This window comes from Desmodus rotundus, chromosome 9 (genome assembly GCF_022682495.2).
Source record: "Desmodus rotundus isolate HL8 chromosome 9, HLdesRot8A.1, whole genome shotgun sequence".
Taxonomy (NCBI): Eukaryota; Metazoa; Chordata; class Mammalia; order Chiroptera; family Phyllostomidae; genus Desmodus; species Desmodus rotundus.
In genome coordinates, this window is record NC_071395.1 from 67,349,128 (window position 1) to 67,362,400 (window position 13,273).

At 42.5% G+C, this 13,273-nt stretch overlaps 1 protein-coding gene and 1 pseudogene across 6 annotated transcripts in view; both read right to left on the reverse strand.

Annotated features, from left to right (window-relative positions):
• The window catches only part of ARHGAP44 (Rho GTPase activating protein 44), a 170,478-nt gene that overhangs the window by 59,014 nt on the left and 98,191 nt on the right, over nucleotides 1-13,273 (reverse strand). For all 6 annotated transcript variants that reach the window (XM_045198932.2, XM_053910608.2, XM_045198930.2 and 3 more), the window contains exons 4-6: nucleotides 9,000-9,076; nucleotides 2,704-2,815; nucleotides 266-342 (exon numbers count right to left, since the gene is read on the reverse strand). In XM_045198932.2, coding sequence (XP_045054867.1) covers nucleotides 266-342; nucleotides 2,704-2,815; nucleotides 9,000-9,076 — 266 coding nt within the window. The remainder of the gene's footprint in view (nucleotides 1-265; nucleotides 343-2,703; nucleotides 2,816-8,999; nucleotides 9,077-13,273) is intronic.
• Nucleotides 8,404-8,501, reverse strand: LOC112308976 (U6 spliceosomal RNA; annotated as a pseudogene).

Sequence of the window (13,273 nt, forward strand, 5' to 3'; positions counted from 1 at the left end):
GTGCTGTGTATTTACATGGCTCATGGCTGCCTGAAATTGGCTGGTGTGCGTGTCCACTTGTCCACTGTCCACTCCTGAATCAGACCAGAGGCTCCATGAGAGTGGGGCGCCCATATCTCTGCCCCCTGCTCTGACTGCCAGTGCCTGACACGCAGGGGTGTTAAGAAAAACTTGGTGAATACAAACATACACACAGCCCTCACCCCAAACAGGACCGCTGTTCCTTCGAAGATGCAGAAATGAAAGCAAAGATGCCCTATGGTACCTTGTTCGTGAAGAATCCATGTCCAGCACCAACTTTGCTAAATGTTTCCTCTGTTTTTGAATATTTGGGATTTCCACCTGTAGTAACAGATGAAAGACACAGTCAAACTGAAGCTCAAGATAAATTCTTCAAGAACTACTGACAGCCACACAACAATCGTTATTTTTAATTCAAATTCTTGAAACCTTTTCCTGAGCTAAACTATGTACTTTCTTTGCTGGACATCACCAGGAACCATCGTGGAGGTTTGCACCCCCAGCTCCTGAGGCGTAGTCTTACTCCTACTGCCACCTCAGCCACCAAAGCCAGGGCATCAGCCCTACTCCTCTCTACTGGCATGAGGGCCCGCAGGGAGAAAGCAGATCTGACACACAGACCTAATTCAAAACAGACAGCAGAAGAATGACGAGAACAGGTCTCAGGAGGCCTGAGATGCTGTGGGCAATGCAATTAGGATATGTTTTTATAGAAATAAGATTTTTTTCCAAAGTAAATAATAAATAACACATTGCCATGGCTTTGCTCGGCTCTGAGAAGTTCTTCCATAGGGGTTGTATGGGGATGTTCTTTTTATCTTTTTATTTCTAAAAATGGCTTAACTGAACATTCCAAGGGAGGGATTTTGGTTCCAAGCCCAGCAAAATTGGGGCAGGATGTGAGAATATAAAAGGAAAATTGGCCATAATTAAACCAGTCATCTCAGGCTGTGGCTTTCATAGAAGGAAAAATGTGAAGAAGATCCAGTGTGCTGTAGGTGCTTTCTACTCACTCCTCCAGGCAGGGGTGAGTAATGGTGAGTGCAGGGACTTCCAACGGCAGGGAGAAGGGTAAGTGTCTGCAGTACCCCACATCATCACAGAGCCCAGAGGCAAAGCTGGGGAGTCACAGAAGCATCTTGATCATACACACAACCTCAGCACCCAGGCCACAGCTTCCCATGGGATCTGCTTCGGGTTGGCTGGCATGCCAGACCGCCCTTAAGAGGAGCAGAGGGTCTCTCCTGAATGTTCTAGGCTGGGCATGACCGTAACAGGATGCCTCTGGGAGTCTAGAACTGGCCCATATCAAAGCCTCATATCTAGGGTTTTCTCCTTGAGTACTTTTAGGCACTAAGGTAGTTATTTACCCATGCATTCTGCCCCAGAAACAGTGGCAGAGTAGGTAGAGGTGCTGGGGGTGGTCCAGAAAAGAAACCAGACATGGTCCAGGGTATGCTGTCCAACATGGTAGCCTCCAGCCACAGGTGGCTATGCCACTTAAATTCAAATGAACAAAAATCACATAAAATTGAGTTCCTCTGTCACATTACACACATTCCAAGAGCTCGAAAGCCAGAGGAGCCTGGTGGCTACCACACTGTACAGCTGTGGAATTGTGTTTGGAGGGGAACTGTGCACATGTGGAATGGTACGGCTGTGGAAATGTGCAGATGTGGAGCTGTGAACTATGAAGCTATGAAACTGTACAGATGTAGAGCTGTGTAGATGTGAAGCTGTGCAGCTGTGGAACTGTGTTGGAGGGGAACTGTGCAGATGTGAAGCTGTGCAGCTGTGGAACTGTGTTGAAGGGGAACTGTGCAGCTGTGGAGCTGTGTAGAGGTGCAGATGGGGAACTGTGCAGCTGTGGAACTGTGCAGCTGTGGAGCTGTGCAGCTGTGGAACTGTGTTGAAGGGGAACTGTGCAGATGTGGAGATGTGTAGAGGTGCAGATGGGGAACTGTGCAGCTGTGGAACTGTGCAGCTGTGCAGCTGTGGAACTGTGTAGAGGTACAGATGGGGAACTGTGCAGCTGTGGAACTGTGCAGATGTGAAACCTTTCCATTGTTGCAGGCAGTTCTGTGAGATAGCACCAGCTAGGTTTTCTATGACCAATTAAAGGCAACTGGGAGGAGTTCCCGGGTTCAGGGCAAATAAAATCCCTCCACTATTTCCTTTCTTACTTGTTTGGAGCTAGCAAAGTTGACACATAAACATTAAGGTTTCTTTTTAATAAAACAGTTTTGTTAGTGTTCTTTAAAGTCCAAGAGAAGGGACCTATATAAACCAACAGCAAGAGGCCTTTCAGAGTCTCTTGGACACAGGTCCCCAGTCTCCTGGGAGGAGGGGTTGCTGTTCGTTTCACTGCAAACTTGAGATGGGTGGCAGGCAGGGATGGTGGCAGTGGCGACCCTGGTGGGGAGCGAGATGCTGCCAGCTGTGCCCCTCCCCCCTGGAATGCCAACAGAGAAGGAAGTGGGTAGGAGGGGGACAGCAAACATTGAGAGGGCTGCCCTCTCAGGCAATCCTGACCATGAGGTTGCATTGTAACCCTGAAGAGAAGCAGTGTCACACAGCAGGGGGAGGGAGAGCCACAGTAACCAGAGTGGAGCGGAGCGACTGCAGGGCCCCACTGCTCGGCCCTTCCCTGCCCACTCAGGCCTGGTCTCATCCACTGTTTACCTCAGCCAGCAAAAACAGGGGCTCGATCACATCTCTCTCCACTTGCAACTCAAAGTGGATCAGCTCCTGCGCCAGCTTGTCCTCTGCCTCTCCACAGAGTTTCAGCATCTTCCTGCAACAGAGGGGGAAAATCCTCACTGAATACCCTAGAGGACAAGGTGCCACTTGCATCATACTGCCTCACCTCCCAGCTGGGTATACTGTCATGAGATGGTGCTAATAAACTGGTTGAGTGTCATGGTAACCCACAGACCAACTTGCTCCATCCATTTTCATTTTTAAATAACACTGAGTACCTACAGTGTGCCTGGGGTAAAGTGTACATGGAGGGAAACATGGCAGAGATGCGGGGAGAACAGACTCACACATGCTGAATCCCCAGATGCTTCTGTTTCCCCTGAGGGCCCTGGAGAAACTGACTAAAATCGGTGCTCGGACAAACCAACACCTTCAAACACGTATCAAAAACTTGGTCTTTTTCAACAGGCTACAATAGAAAAAAAACAAAAAACCTTTCCTAAGCCATAAAAACAGGATGAACAATGTAAAGTTGGAATGGAAAAAACATTCCAAAGTGTATTAATAAGGACCAAATAAAAAAAGAGCTGAATGAGTAGAAAGTAATACCATATTCCTAGGTGACAATATATTTCAAAGGTGTTTCTTTCCCCTGAACGGCATGCAGGCAGTCCTCCCTTTTCATGGTGCCACATTAACTGAAACTCATGTAAAAAGTTTTTACAAACCAATAAAAGGGTGAGAAGAGGCTGTTGTTATTCTGAAGTCAGTATGTACTTCTCCTGGCCACACTGTCCACTTCTTACTAAATGTGTGTGTTCACATATAATACATAATGTTGCATCACTTAGTTTAAAATGTCTACATAATGGTTTCACACCAAACCTATCCTTCTATTACTTGCTTTTTAAGTTCATCATTATCTTTGGGGCGTATCCATCATGACACATACAGAATTAGACAGTTTTGGTGTCCAGAACTCCATCCCATGAACACACCACCCTTTACAAGCCTTCCCCAGGTCACGACAGCAATGATCTGGGGCTGGCACGTGCAGGTCTGCTGTCTCATGTGTGGGTTTCTCGGTGCAAATGAGAGAAGATGTGCATACCCGTGACCTTACTGGAGACTGCCAAATTGCTCTCAAAACTGCTAACATGGACTTGACCCTCACCAGTGCAAATGGGAGTTCCCACTGCTCTGCCCTCCTGCCCGCCCCGGGTACTGATGGAAATGTTCATTTCTGCCAAACTGGCGGATACAAAATATTATCTCATCTGGGCTTTAATTTGCATTCCTTGACTCCTGGTGAGACTGAGTATTTTTTCATGTTTTGGGCCATTCAGGATCCCTCTTCCATGAAGTGACTATTCATATTCTTTGGCTATTTTTGTATCAGGATTAGTTATTTGAATTTATTTGTAGGAGTTCTTCACATACTTACAGATCTACGTATGTGGGTGCAGAGGGGATTCAAATTCTTTGTACATCTGCTGTAAATGTCAACTCCCAGGCTGTGAGTTTATCTTTGTAGCTTTTTAACGGTGCTTTTAATCTGATTTTTCTGTTACTTGCCTCCATATTTCTAATGTTACTTCTTACATTTTTTCCTAATTTTAAGCATTAGTTATTAACTGTCAGCTATGGAAAATGAGGATTTAGCTATCTTTACATTTTCCCTCCCTCCATTAATTTATATCCGCAGATGTTTAGAACTTACACATTTTGATTAGATATGCTATTTAGAGTAAGGTTGGGTAGTGTATTATGATTAGCAGTCTTTCCTACACATTTATTTGTTCTCTCTGGAGTTAATGATTGCCTTGTTTTGACTTGTTTGTTCAATTTTCTATGGGCCCAACTATGGAACTCAAAATCCTCTGCCACCTTTCTAATTTGTCTTGAGACCCTGAACTACATTAATGTGAATGAATTTCACCTTCTTGAATTAGTCTCTCCCACACCTGTGTTGTCAATCTAGCTTGAGTCTGCCTTCTATGCCTGGGCACAGCCGTCTCCCTGCAGTCTTCCCGCACTGCTCCCTGGCATGTTCTCTCTGCCCTGTGCTGAATGTCTTGTTTCCTACAGTCTCTGTCTCCCTTTCCTGGTTATTCCTTCACCACAGAGCACATCTGGCTTTAGCCACCTGAGAAACCGGGTGGCGCGTCAGTTTCTAAAAACATGCATGTCACAATGTTGCCCTGTACCCTTAAGATGCTCAGGGTAATGAGTTCTGTGCAGATCACCTATCCCTTCAGAAGGCTGATGGCATTGCCCAGTAGTCATCTAGCTTCCAGTGTTGCTTTTGACAAGTCTGGAAGCATTTGGATTTTTAATCCTCTTATGTGACAATTTTTTTCTCTAGAAGATTGTAGAATCTTTGATTTGTCACTCATATACATTACTGGTGAGCCCTGGCATAGGTTTAATGTTTTCTACTATATTAGTTCAGTGGGCCTTACATATAGAAATGCATGTCCTTCAGGTCTGGAACACTTTCAGATATTATTATTATTATTATTATTATTACTATTACTACTTCTATTATTTCTCTGCTTCCCTCAGAGCCCCTGTGGTCATCTTCTTGCTCTCTTTTCCAGATTTCAACTTTACTTTCCAAAATCTACTGAGAATGTCATTTTTTTTCATTTCTATCAACTTGCTTTTCATCTCTCGTTATAGGAATGTTTTTTCCTATAAATATTTTTTAACATCCTATTTTAATTTAATAGATGCATTATTTTTTCTTCTCACTTGAAAACATAAGTGATAGTTTTCCTGAAATCTTCTCCTGCCCCATGTAACATCTATTTCTTCCTGATTTTAGTTTCATATTATTTTCCCAGTTGTCTTGGTATCTTGGTTTCAGATGTCTGGTGATCTCCGGTGCCTGCCTATATTTAAGGGTGGAGCCTAAGCAGCTCAGAAAATGTGAGTGAAGCTCATCAGCTGTGAGCTCATCTGCAGATGATCTAGCTGGGCCATTCATTGGAGCACCGCCTCCTTCAATGTCCTTGGGTCTTTAGTTCATTCCCGTTAGGCTGGGGGCTGCATGGGTTGGGGAGACAGCTGAAGAATCTGAGCACCCAGCTGTATTAGATCATGTAAGTCTCTTCTTTAATAACTGGTCCCCTTACCTGGTGTCCCCCAGTCTAGAGAAGCTATTTCACTCTCCACCCTCTAGAGAATAAAGCTCCAGAGTTCAGCTGGAATTGAGGGTAAGGGTATGAATATTTCAGAGATGAGGCAGGTGCTGGGTTTGAGCAATCCAGGTGGTACCTGACTAGCTTTCAACCTACACTCATAACTTCAATCACTTCCCTGCCCCCAAAGACCCACTATTGCAGAGATGCCTGGTGCCACTAATCCTGAGCCTTGTAAGCATTTCAAGGAATAAATGGTGTTAGCTTTTGGGATTCAGGTTTGGGAACTGCTAATCCAGTTCCCAATCAATCATATGTTTTATCGCTCACAAAATTTTGTTGCCGTTGTCTTCTCTCTTGTTTTTCCTGCATCTTTGGGCTTATGTCTTTTAAGCAAAAAATCTCTTTGTTGTAGTGGATTTTGAAGGGAAAAAAATTGGATGTGTGTGTTCAGCCTGTCATCTTTACCTGGGTATCCTCCATCCCTTTACTCTCAACCTTGCTGTGTCACGGTTTAGGTGTGATTCTCAGAAACAGCATAGAATGATTACATGCTTAACCACCTGAGATTCTCTACATTATAAACAGCTGAGTTTATTCATTCACATGTCTAATGATTACAGGTACATGCAATAATTACTACTACCTTCATTTTCTGTTTTCTATTTATTATGTTTTTCTTTGCTTACTTTTTTTTTTCTTTTAACCCCGTCTAGGTTTTTTCTCTATTTTAATTTGTTTTTTATCCTTTTACTAGTTTTGAAGTTTTACATTCCATATCTCTTCTTTTTGTGGTTACTTTTACTTTCCTAATATGTACATTTACTTTAAATGTAACCTTTATCCACTTTTCAAACAATATAGAACATGAAACACTAATTCCCTCTCCAGTGTTTCATGTTTTTATTTTAGTATCACTTTGCTTTAAACTCCCACCAAATTAATCATTATATTGCTACTGTGAATTTAATGCTTATTTATATTTATTTACATTGAAGGGTAGCAGAATATGCCACCCCAAAACATGCCACATTGTCATAAGGATTAGTTTGAGCCGAAGGATTAGTAAATTACAATGCAACTGAGAAGAAGCAGATACAACATAAGCTCTCTGTGCTGTCTCCTCTCCACTTGCCTAAAACCAGAACATAAATTTGTAAAATTGTGCTTCTTCCCTTTTCTACCAGGAAGGACAAAATTAATCTCCAGAGATAACTCTAGACTCTTATCAGCCTAGAGCCAGCACCAAAGAAATAACAAACTTTACTCATGACCTTTTATCATCCATTAGTTTCCCTACACGTTTGCCTTCCCATAGTTGGTCACGCTAGAAACCCAGATGTCTTTTCCTGTGTCTTGCCACTTCTCTGAAAATTATTGTTCCTTTGTTAGGAAGCCAGAGTTCTAGCCACCCCTTTGAGTTACTAATAACTGAGTTCTCCTATGCACACACACTGCACATGGAAATACATTTGCATGCTTTTCTTTTGTTAATTTGTCCTTTACCAATTTGATGTGCAGAACCACAAAAAGGACCTAAAATGAGTAGAGGAAAAAAGATTTTTTTCATTCCCACACCACATTCACTATTTTTTTTAAAATGCTATCTTGTTATTTGCATTTCATTCTTTTTCTCTGGACATAATCTATTTCACATAAACCTAAACAGTTTTTTCAGTGAGGACATATGAATAGTAAATTCCCTAAATCTTTGCCTGAAAATATCACTATTATCCCATTATTCTTTAATAATAATTTAGTTTATCATAGAATCCTGTATTCTTATATTTTTGCTCAACACTTGAAGATTTTCCTCCATTATTTCCTGGCATTTATTTTGGCTGATGAATAAATAGTATGCTATTGCTCTAATGGCTCTTTTATACATAATTACCTTTTTATCTGCTTACATTTTTTTCTTTTTGGTAAATAATTCCCAGTTTTACTACAATGAATCCAAGAGTAGATTTCCTTGTGTGGATCTTAATGAGGACTTTTTGTGCTTCTTAAATTTAAAGATTATGTTTTTCTTCAAATCTAAAATCTACAAAAGAAAAACTCAATCATAAACTTTCCTTCTCCATATTATCTTCTTCAGGTACTACTAGACATAGTTTTGTATTCTGCCAACCATGCCTCTCCATTTAACAATGGCTGTATCCTTATCTGTTGTACTTCATTCTGTTCTTTCTAAGGGGCAGCTTCAGATTTGTTTTAAAGTTCACCAATTCTCTATTTGAGTGCAATTTTTAGTTTATCTCAATTAAGTTTTTAAATTATAGTAAGCAAAATTTGAATTTTAAGTTCTTTTGTTTTTTTCTTTGATTCTGTCTAATCTTTCTTTTTCATATTGTTTGATTCTTTTGTCAAGGATTATTTTGTCCTCACTTAAATTTTATACTGAGGCATAATTGACATACAGCATTAATTAGTTTCAGGAGTACAGCACAATGATTCAGTATTTGACGTACTGCACAGTGATCACCACAACAGTCTGGTTAACATTTGTCACCATACACAGTTACAGAATTGTTTTCTTAAAAATATGGAATGCCTCACAAATTCACCCTTGCACAGTGGCTGTGCTAATCTTCTCTGTATCGTTCCAATGTTAGAATATGTGCTGCCAAAGAAAACGACATCCCTAATTTTTAAATTTCATTTTAAACATAATTATTTTACATTTTCTTTCATACTGTTCTATTATTTTTAGTTCTGAGAATACTGATTCTCTTATTCATTATGTGTGAGGATTTTCTCTCATGCGAATTCTATTTTTACTTTGTTTTTATTATGAGTTCAAAACCAACAAGGGTTGTTCTTCTGGGAATCCTGTAAGTTCTGACATCTGACATCGGAAGGATTCATATTTGCTTTTACTAGGGCCCTGGGGATTTCAATTGTCCTTCAACAGTTGTATGTTAATTTCTCCCCTTGGGGGCTGCCTCACTGCATAGACACTAACCATGGCTGCAGGGTCTGGGGATTTTGGTTTCCCTGGCAACCTTTCTTCCCCCCACAAAGTCCATGGCCAGACTAAAAGAGCCCACAGTGCTTCGCCAAGCAGTTCTGGTTCCTTTTCTATGGGTGGGGACTTACCCAGATTTGCCAACCCCACACATGGTGTCACCTTACCCAAGAAGTGTGTCATCTCCCAGGATAGCTGACCCCTCCATCAAACACTGAGCCAGTGTTGTCAAAGGCAATTTTTTCTGAAAAGGAAAAAAAAGGTTGTAATGAAAACTACTTTCAATAGTCACCTGCTTACTCTGAAACAGCAGAATGTCAAATACTCTGCTAGACACTATATTAGCTAAGAAACAAAATGACTTTAAAATATGTTTACAACCTAAAAAATTATAGGATTTAACAATGGGTTAGATTCAAAGATGGTAAAATTCAGAAAATTAGAACTGAATTAAATCACCAATTTAGAAAATAAGCCTTAAGTTTGCATGCTGCATTTTAACATCAAGTGGGGTAGCAGCAAGAAAAAAAAATCAAAATTATGTTAACAAAGATTTGAGCAATGATTTAATTTCCAAAAACCAATCTCTTACCTGAAAAGTATATTAGCCCTACTTTATAAACAAGGTGGATTATGGTCAAGACAGAGAGAAAAAAGTTTCACATTAAATTACAATACAAAGAATATAAGCTTCAAGATAAAGACACACTCCAGATAAGACACAGAATAGCCAACAAGCACATGAAAAGATGCTTAACATCATTAATCTTTAGGGAAATTCAAATCAAAGCCACAGCGAGATTCCACCTCACACTAGGATGACTATAAAAGTAATGACCTCATAAATATATATATGTGTGTGTGTGTATATATATGTGTGTATATATATTTATTTATTTTATTCTCACTTGAGAACATGCTTATTGATTTTAGAGATAGAGGACGAGGAGGAGAGAGAGAAACATCAATGTGTGAGACAAACATCGACTGGTGGTCTCTCATATGTGCTCCAACTGGGGACCGAACCCACAAGCATGTGCCCTGACAGGGAATCAAAGCTAAGACCTTTTGGTTTATGAGACAACGCTCCAACCAAGCCACACCGACCAGGGCACTAGTATATACATTTAAAACTAGGAAATAAGTACTGGGGGGGCATATGGAGACACTGGAACCTGCAGGCATTGCTGGTAGAAACGCACAAATGTGCAGCACGGCGAGAAAGTCTGGCAGTATTTCAATAAGGTAAACAGTTGTCATATGGCCCAGCAATTCCACCCTTGGGTAGATAACTCAAAATAACTGGAAACCAATGATCAGACAAAAACACGTGCATGAACGTAAACAGCAGCACTATTCACAATAATCAAAAGGTGGAAACAGCTCGACTATCTCAAATGAAAGATAAATGTGGTCTGTCCACATAATGGAATATTACTCAGCCGTCACAGGGAATGGGGTCTCAACACATGCTACATGGATGAACTTTGAAGACGTCACGCTAAGTGAAGTAAGCCAGACACAAAAGGGCACATACTGTATGATACTATTTATGTAAAATGTCCAGAATAAACAAAAACATAGAGACAGAAAGTAGATTAGTGATTGCAGGGGCTGGGGAGAGGGGAAATAGGAAATGGTTGCTTGGTGAGCATGGCGGCTCCTTCTGGGGTGATGAGAATGCACTGGAATTAGATGGCGATGGCAGTTGCACAACACTGCGGAGGTACTAAATGCCGCGGAGTTGTGCACTGTAAAATAGAAAAGCGGTGAATGTTATTTTCTGTGGAGAGAGAGGGAGGACCAAAAGGAAGAAGCCTGTTGCTGCAGCAGTGGAGCACGACCCACCCCCTCACTCCTACCTGTCGACAGGCCTGTCTCCTTACTGCGCCTTGCCGTCCCTACCTCCGGAAAGCAGGCTGAGGACTGCTGGCACGTGCTCAAGCCCTCCAGTACACATGCTGCACAGACAGCCCCTCAGATGGAAAGTGAAGCAGCAACCCCAGCCCGGGGCCCCTGCACTGTCACACAGAGAGCTGAGGCTATACTTCATTTGATAATCAGTATGTACGCAGCACCCACCCGGGTGCTGCTCCAGCAGTGAGTGAGCTTAGACACAGAACTTATATTCCAGTGCAGGGAGACAAACAATAAATATGAAACTAGGAAGGAGATCATTTCAAGTAGCTGGAAGTGAGCTGGAGAATGGGTGGGTTGGGCAGCTGTGGGCATGGAGCTGTGAGGAGGGAAGGCCTCTCAGAAGGGAGTGGCACTTAGACTTAAGATGGTCTAATGTCACAGAATGAATTGGCCATGCCTCAGGAATATTTGGAAAAGTCCATTCTGGGTAGAGGACATGGGAAGTGCCAAGGCCGTGAGGAGGGAGAGGGCACGGCCAGCTCAGGGTGCCCAGGAAGGCCAACGAGCTGGAGCACAGGAAGGGACAGGTTGGAACAGTGGGAGAAGAGGGCAGTGGTGAGGGTGCGTGGGGACTCGGCCCAGGCAGGTGCTGGTGCCTGGAAGGGCGTCTGGGGACAACCCAACCGGAAGGCTTTTTTAAGAAGAGTGTGATGGGATTAAAGTAACTCCAATCCTGAGACAGCCAAATGACGTAAGAGAGGGGTCAACTTGGAGCTAGATTTTTAGGGCTCCATCCACTAGAACTTAAGAATCTGGTTTTCACATCCCCAGGAGACCTGCACCCTCTACGGTATCTCCAGGGAAGAACTTGGGAGGTAAGTCAATCCCCGAGAGTGACATGGAAGTTCATGTGGTTCCTGAGGTAATTCCAGGTGGAGAGACCCCAGGATACCTATGTGGATAAGGCCTTCGACGGGTCTGAAATATACCCTCTTCCCTGCCCTTGGACAGATTCACACCACTGAAGGAAGATGCCTTTTACTCGAGGCATGAACTTACTACCCCGTCATTTCAAATAAAATGGGACACGCTTCTTGGTAAAAACTAGACCAGGCAACCCAGTATTAATACACCCGAATTCAAACACTACTTTCTGATTGTCCTACAAAGCTATTAGATACAAGTTTCCAGAGACTCGATTAAAGGCACAAGACACAGTATCTTAGGAGAGCATCTATCCCCACTTTACCTATTAAAAAAGTTATTTCAGGGTGACTGTGTCCCCCCACGGACATGTGGCAATGGCTGGAGACATTTTTTGGTTGTCACACCGTGGTGACCACTACTGGCATCTAGTACATAGAGGCCAGGGAGGCTGCTAAACATCCTACAACACACAGGACAGTCCCCCAAGATAATGAATTACCCAGCCTGACACATAATGAGTGCAGAGGTTGAGAAACCTGGCAGGAGGAAAGGCCTTCAATCTGCAAGTTCCTAAAATACCCTAATTAGCCAGTGAAGACACTCCTCTCCGGATGTCAGAAGGCAGAACATTGGTACTGCTTAGCTCACACGAAATGGCCATTCTGGTTTTCGTAAGCATCCACAGTCCTGTGGCCCAGCTTTAGGGCAGGACCGAAGCTTTCCTGAGTCCTTCGGAATTTGACAAGGAAGCCACGTAAGAGAGGATCTTGCCTGTAACAAACGAAAGGGAACTTCTAACAGCCCGGAGTTGACAGCTTTTGGAGAAATACATCTACCAGTTGGTAAGTGCAGTTTTTCCAAATATGGGAAAGAATGAATCCAATTAGCCTTGTCAGTGAGTCAAGTAGAAACTGTGCCCACTGGTGACTAAAGAAGTGAAGATCAAGACCAACAGAACAAGAATCGCCCCTGAGGACCCTGGGGCTGGTCAGAGGCCTGGAGAGAAGATGGGGAGGGGACAGCTGGGTGCCTGTCTTCCCAAATTCACACTGGGAAACCACTTGCAGGCATACAAGTGGAGGGCCCTCCTCCTAAGCCAGGGAGACAACGTTATTTTTTAGTCATTTCTAGTCACTTAGCACCCTTACTAATGATTCTGAGATCCTCTCAGGTGGCAAAGAGGTGGCAGTGACAAAGTACCTCAAAATGAGAAAGTTATTTCTGCTTCAGTTGCCTTTTAATTCTTAATATTTGAACAAGGGGAATGAGTTTTTCTTGTTTGCTATCATATCTAGCCTATCAAATACCTATCTATTTGTATCAAATGAATTAATTTTTCAGTAGAAAATACATTCATATGGTACAAAACTGAAAAGGTGCCAGCAGGTGGACAACAGAAAGCCTCCCTCCTGTCCTTAACTCTCGGCTACCTAGTTCCCCCCACTGGAGAAGGTGTGTTGTGTGTGAGCATGTGTCTGTTTTCAGTGGATACATTTTTCCCACAAACAGGTGGGCTGTTTGTGGGTTGTTTCCCCACAAACAACCCACAGGGCAAATCACTCTATGCCTTGCTTTCCTTTTTGTGTAGAGATATCTTTGCAGGTCATTTCCTATCGTGACATATAGAGCTTCCTTGTTTTTTTTGCTTAAATGA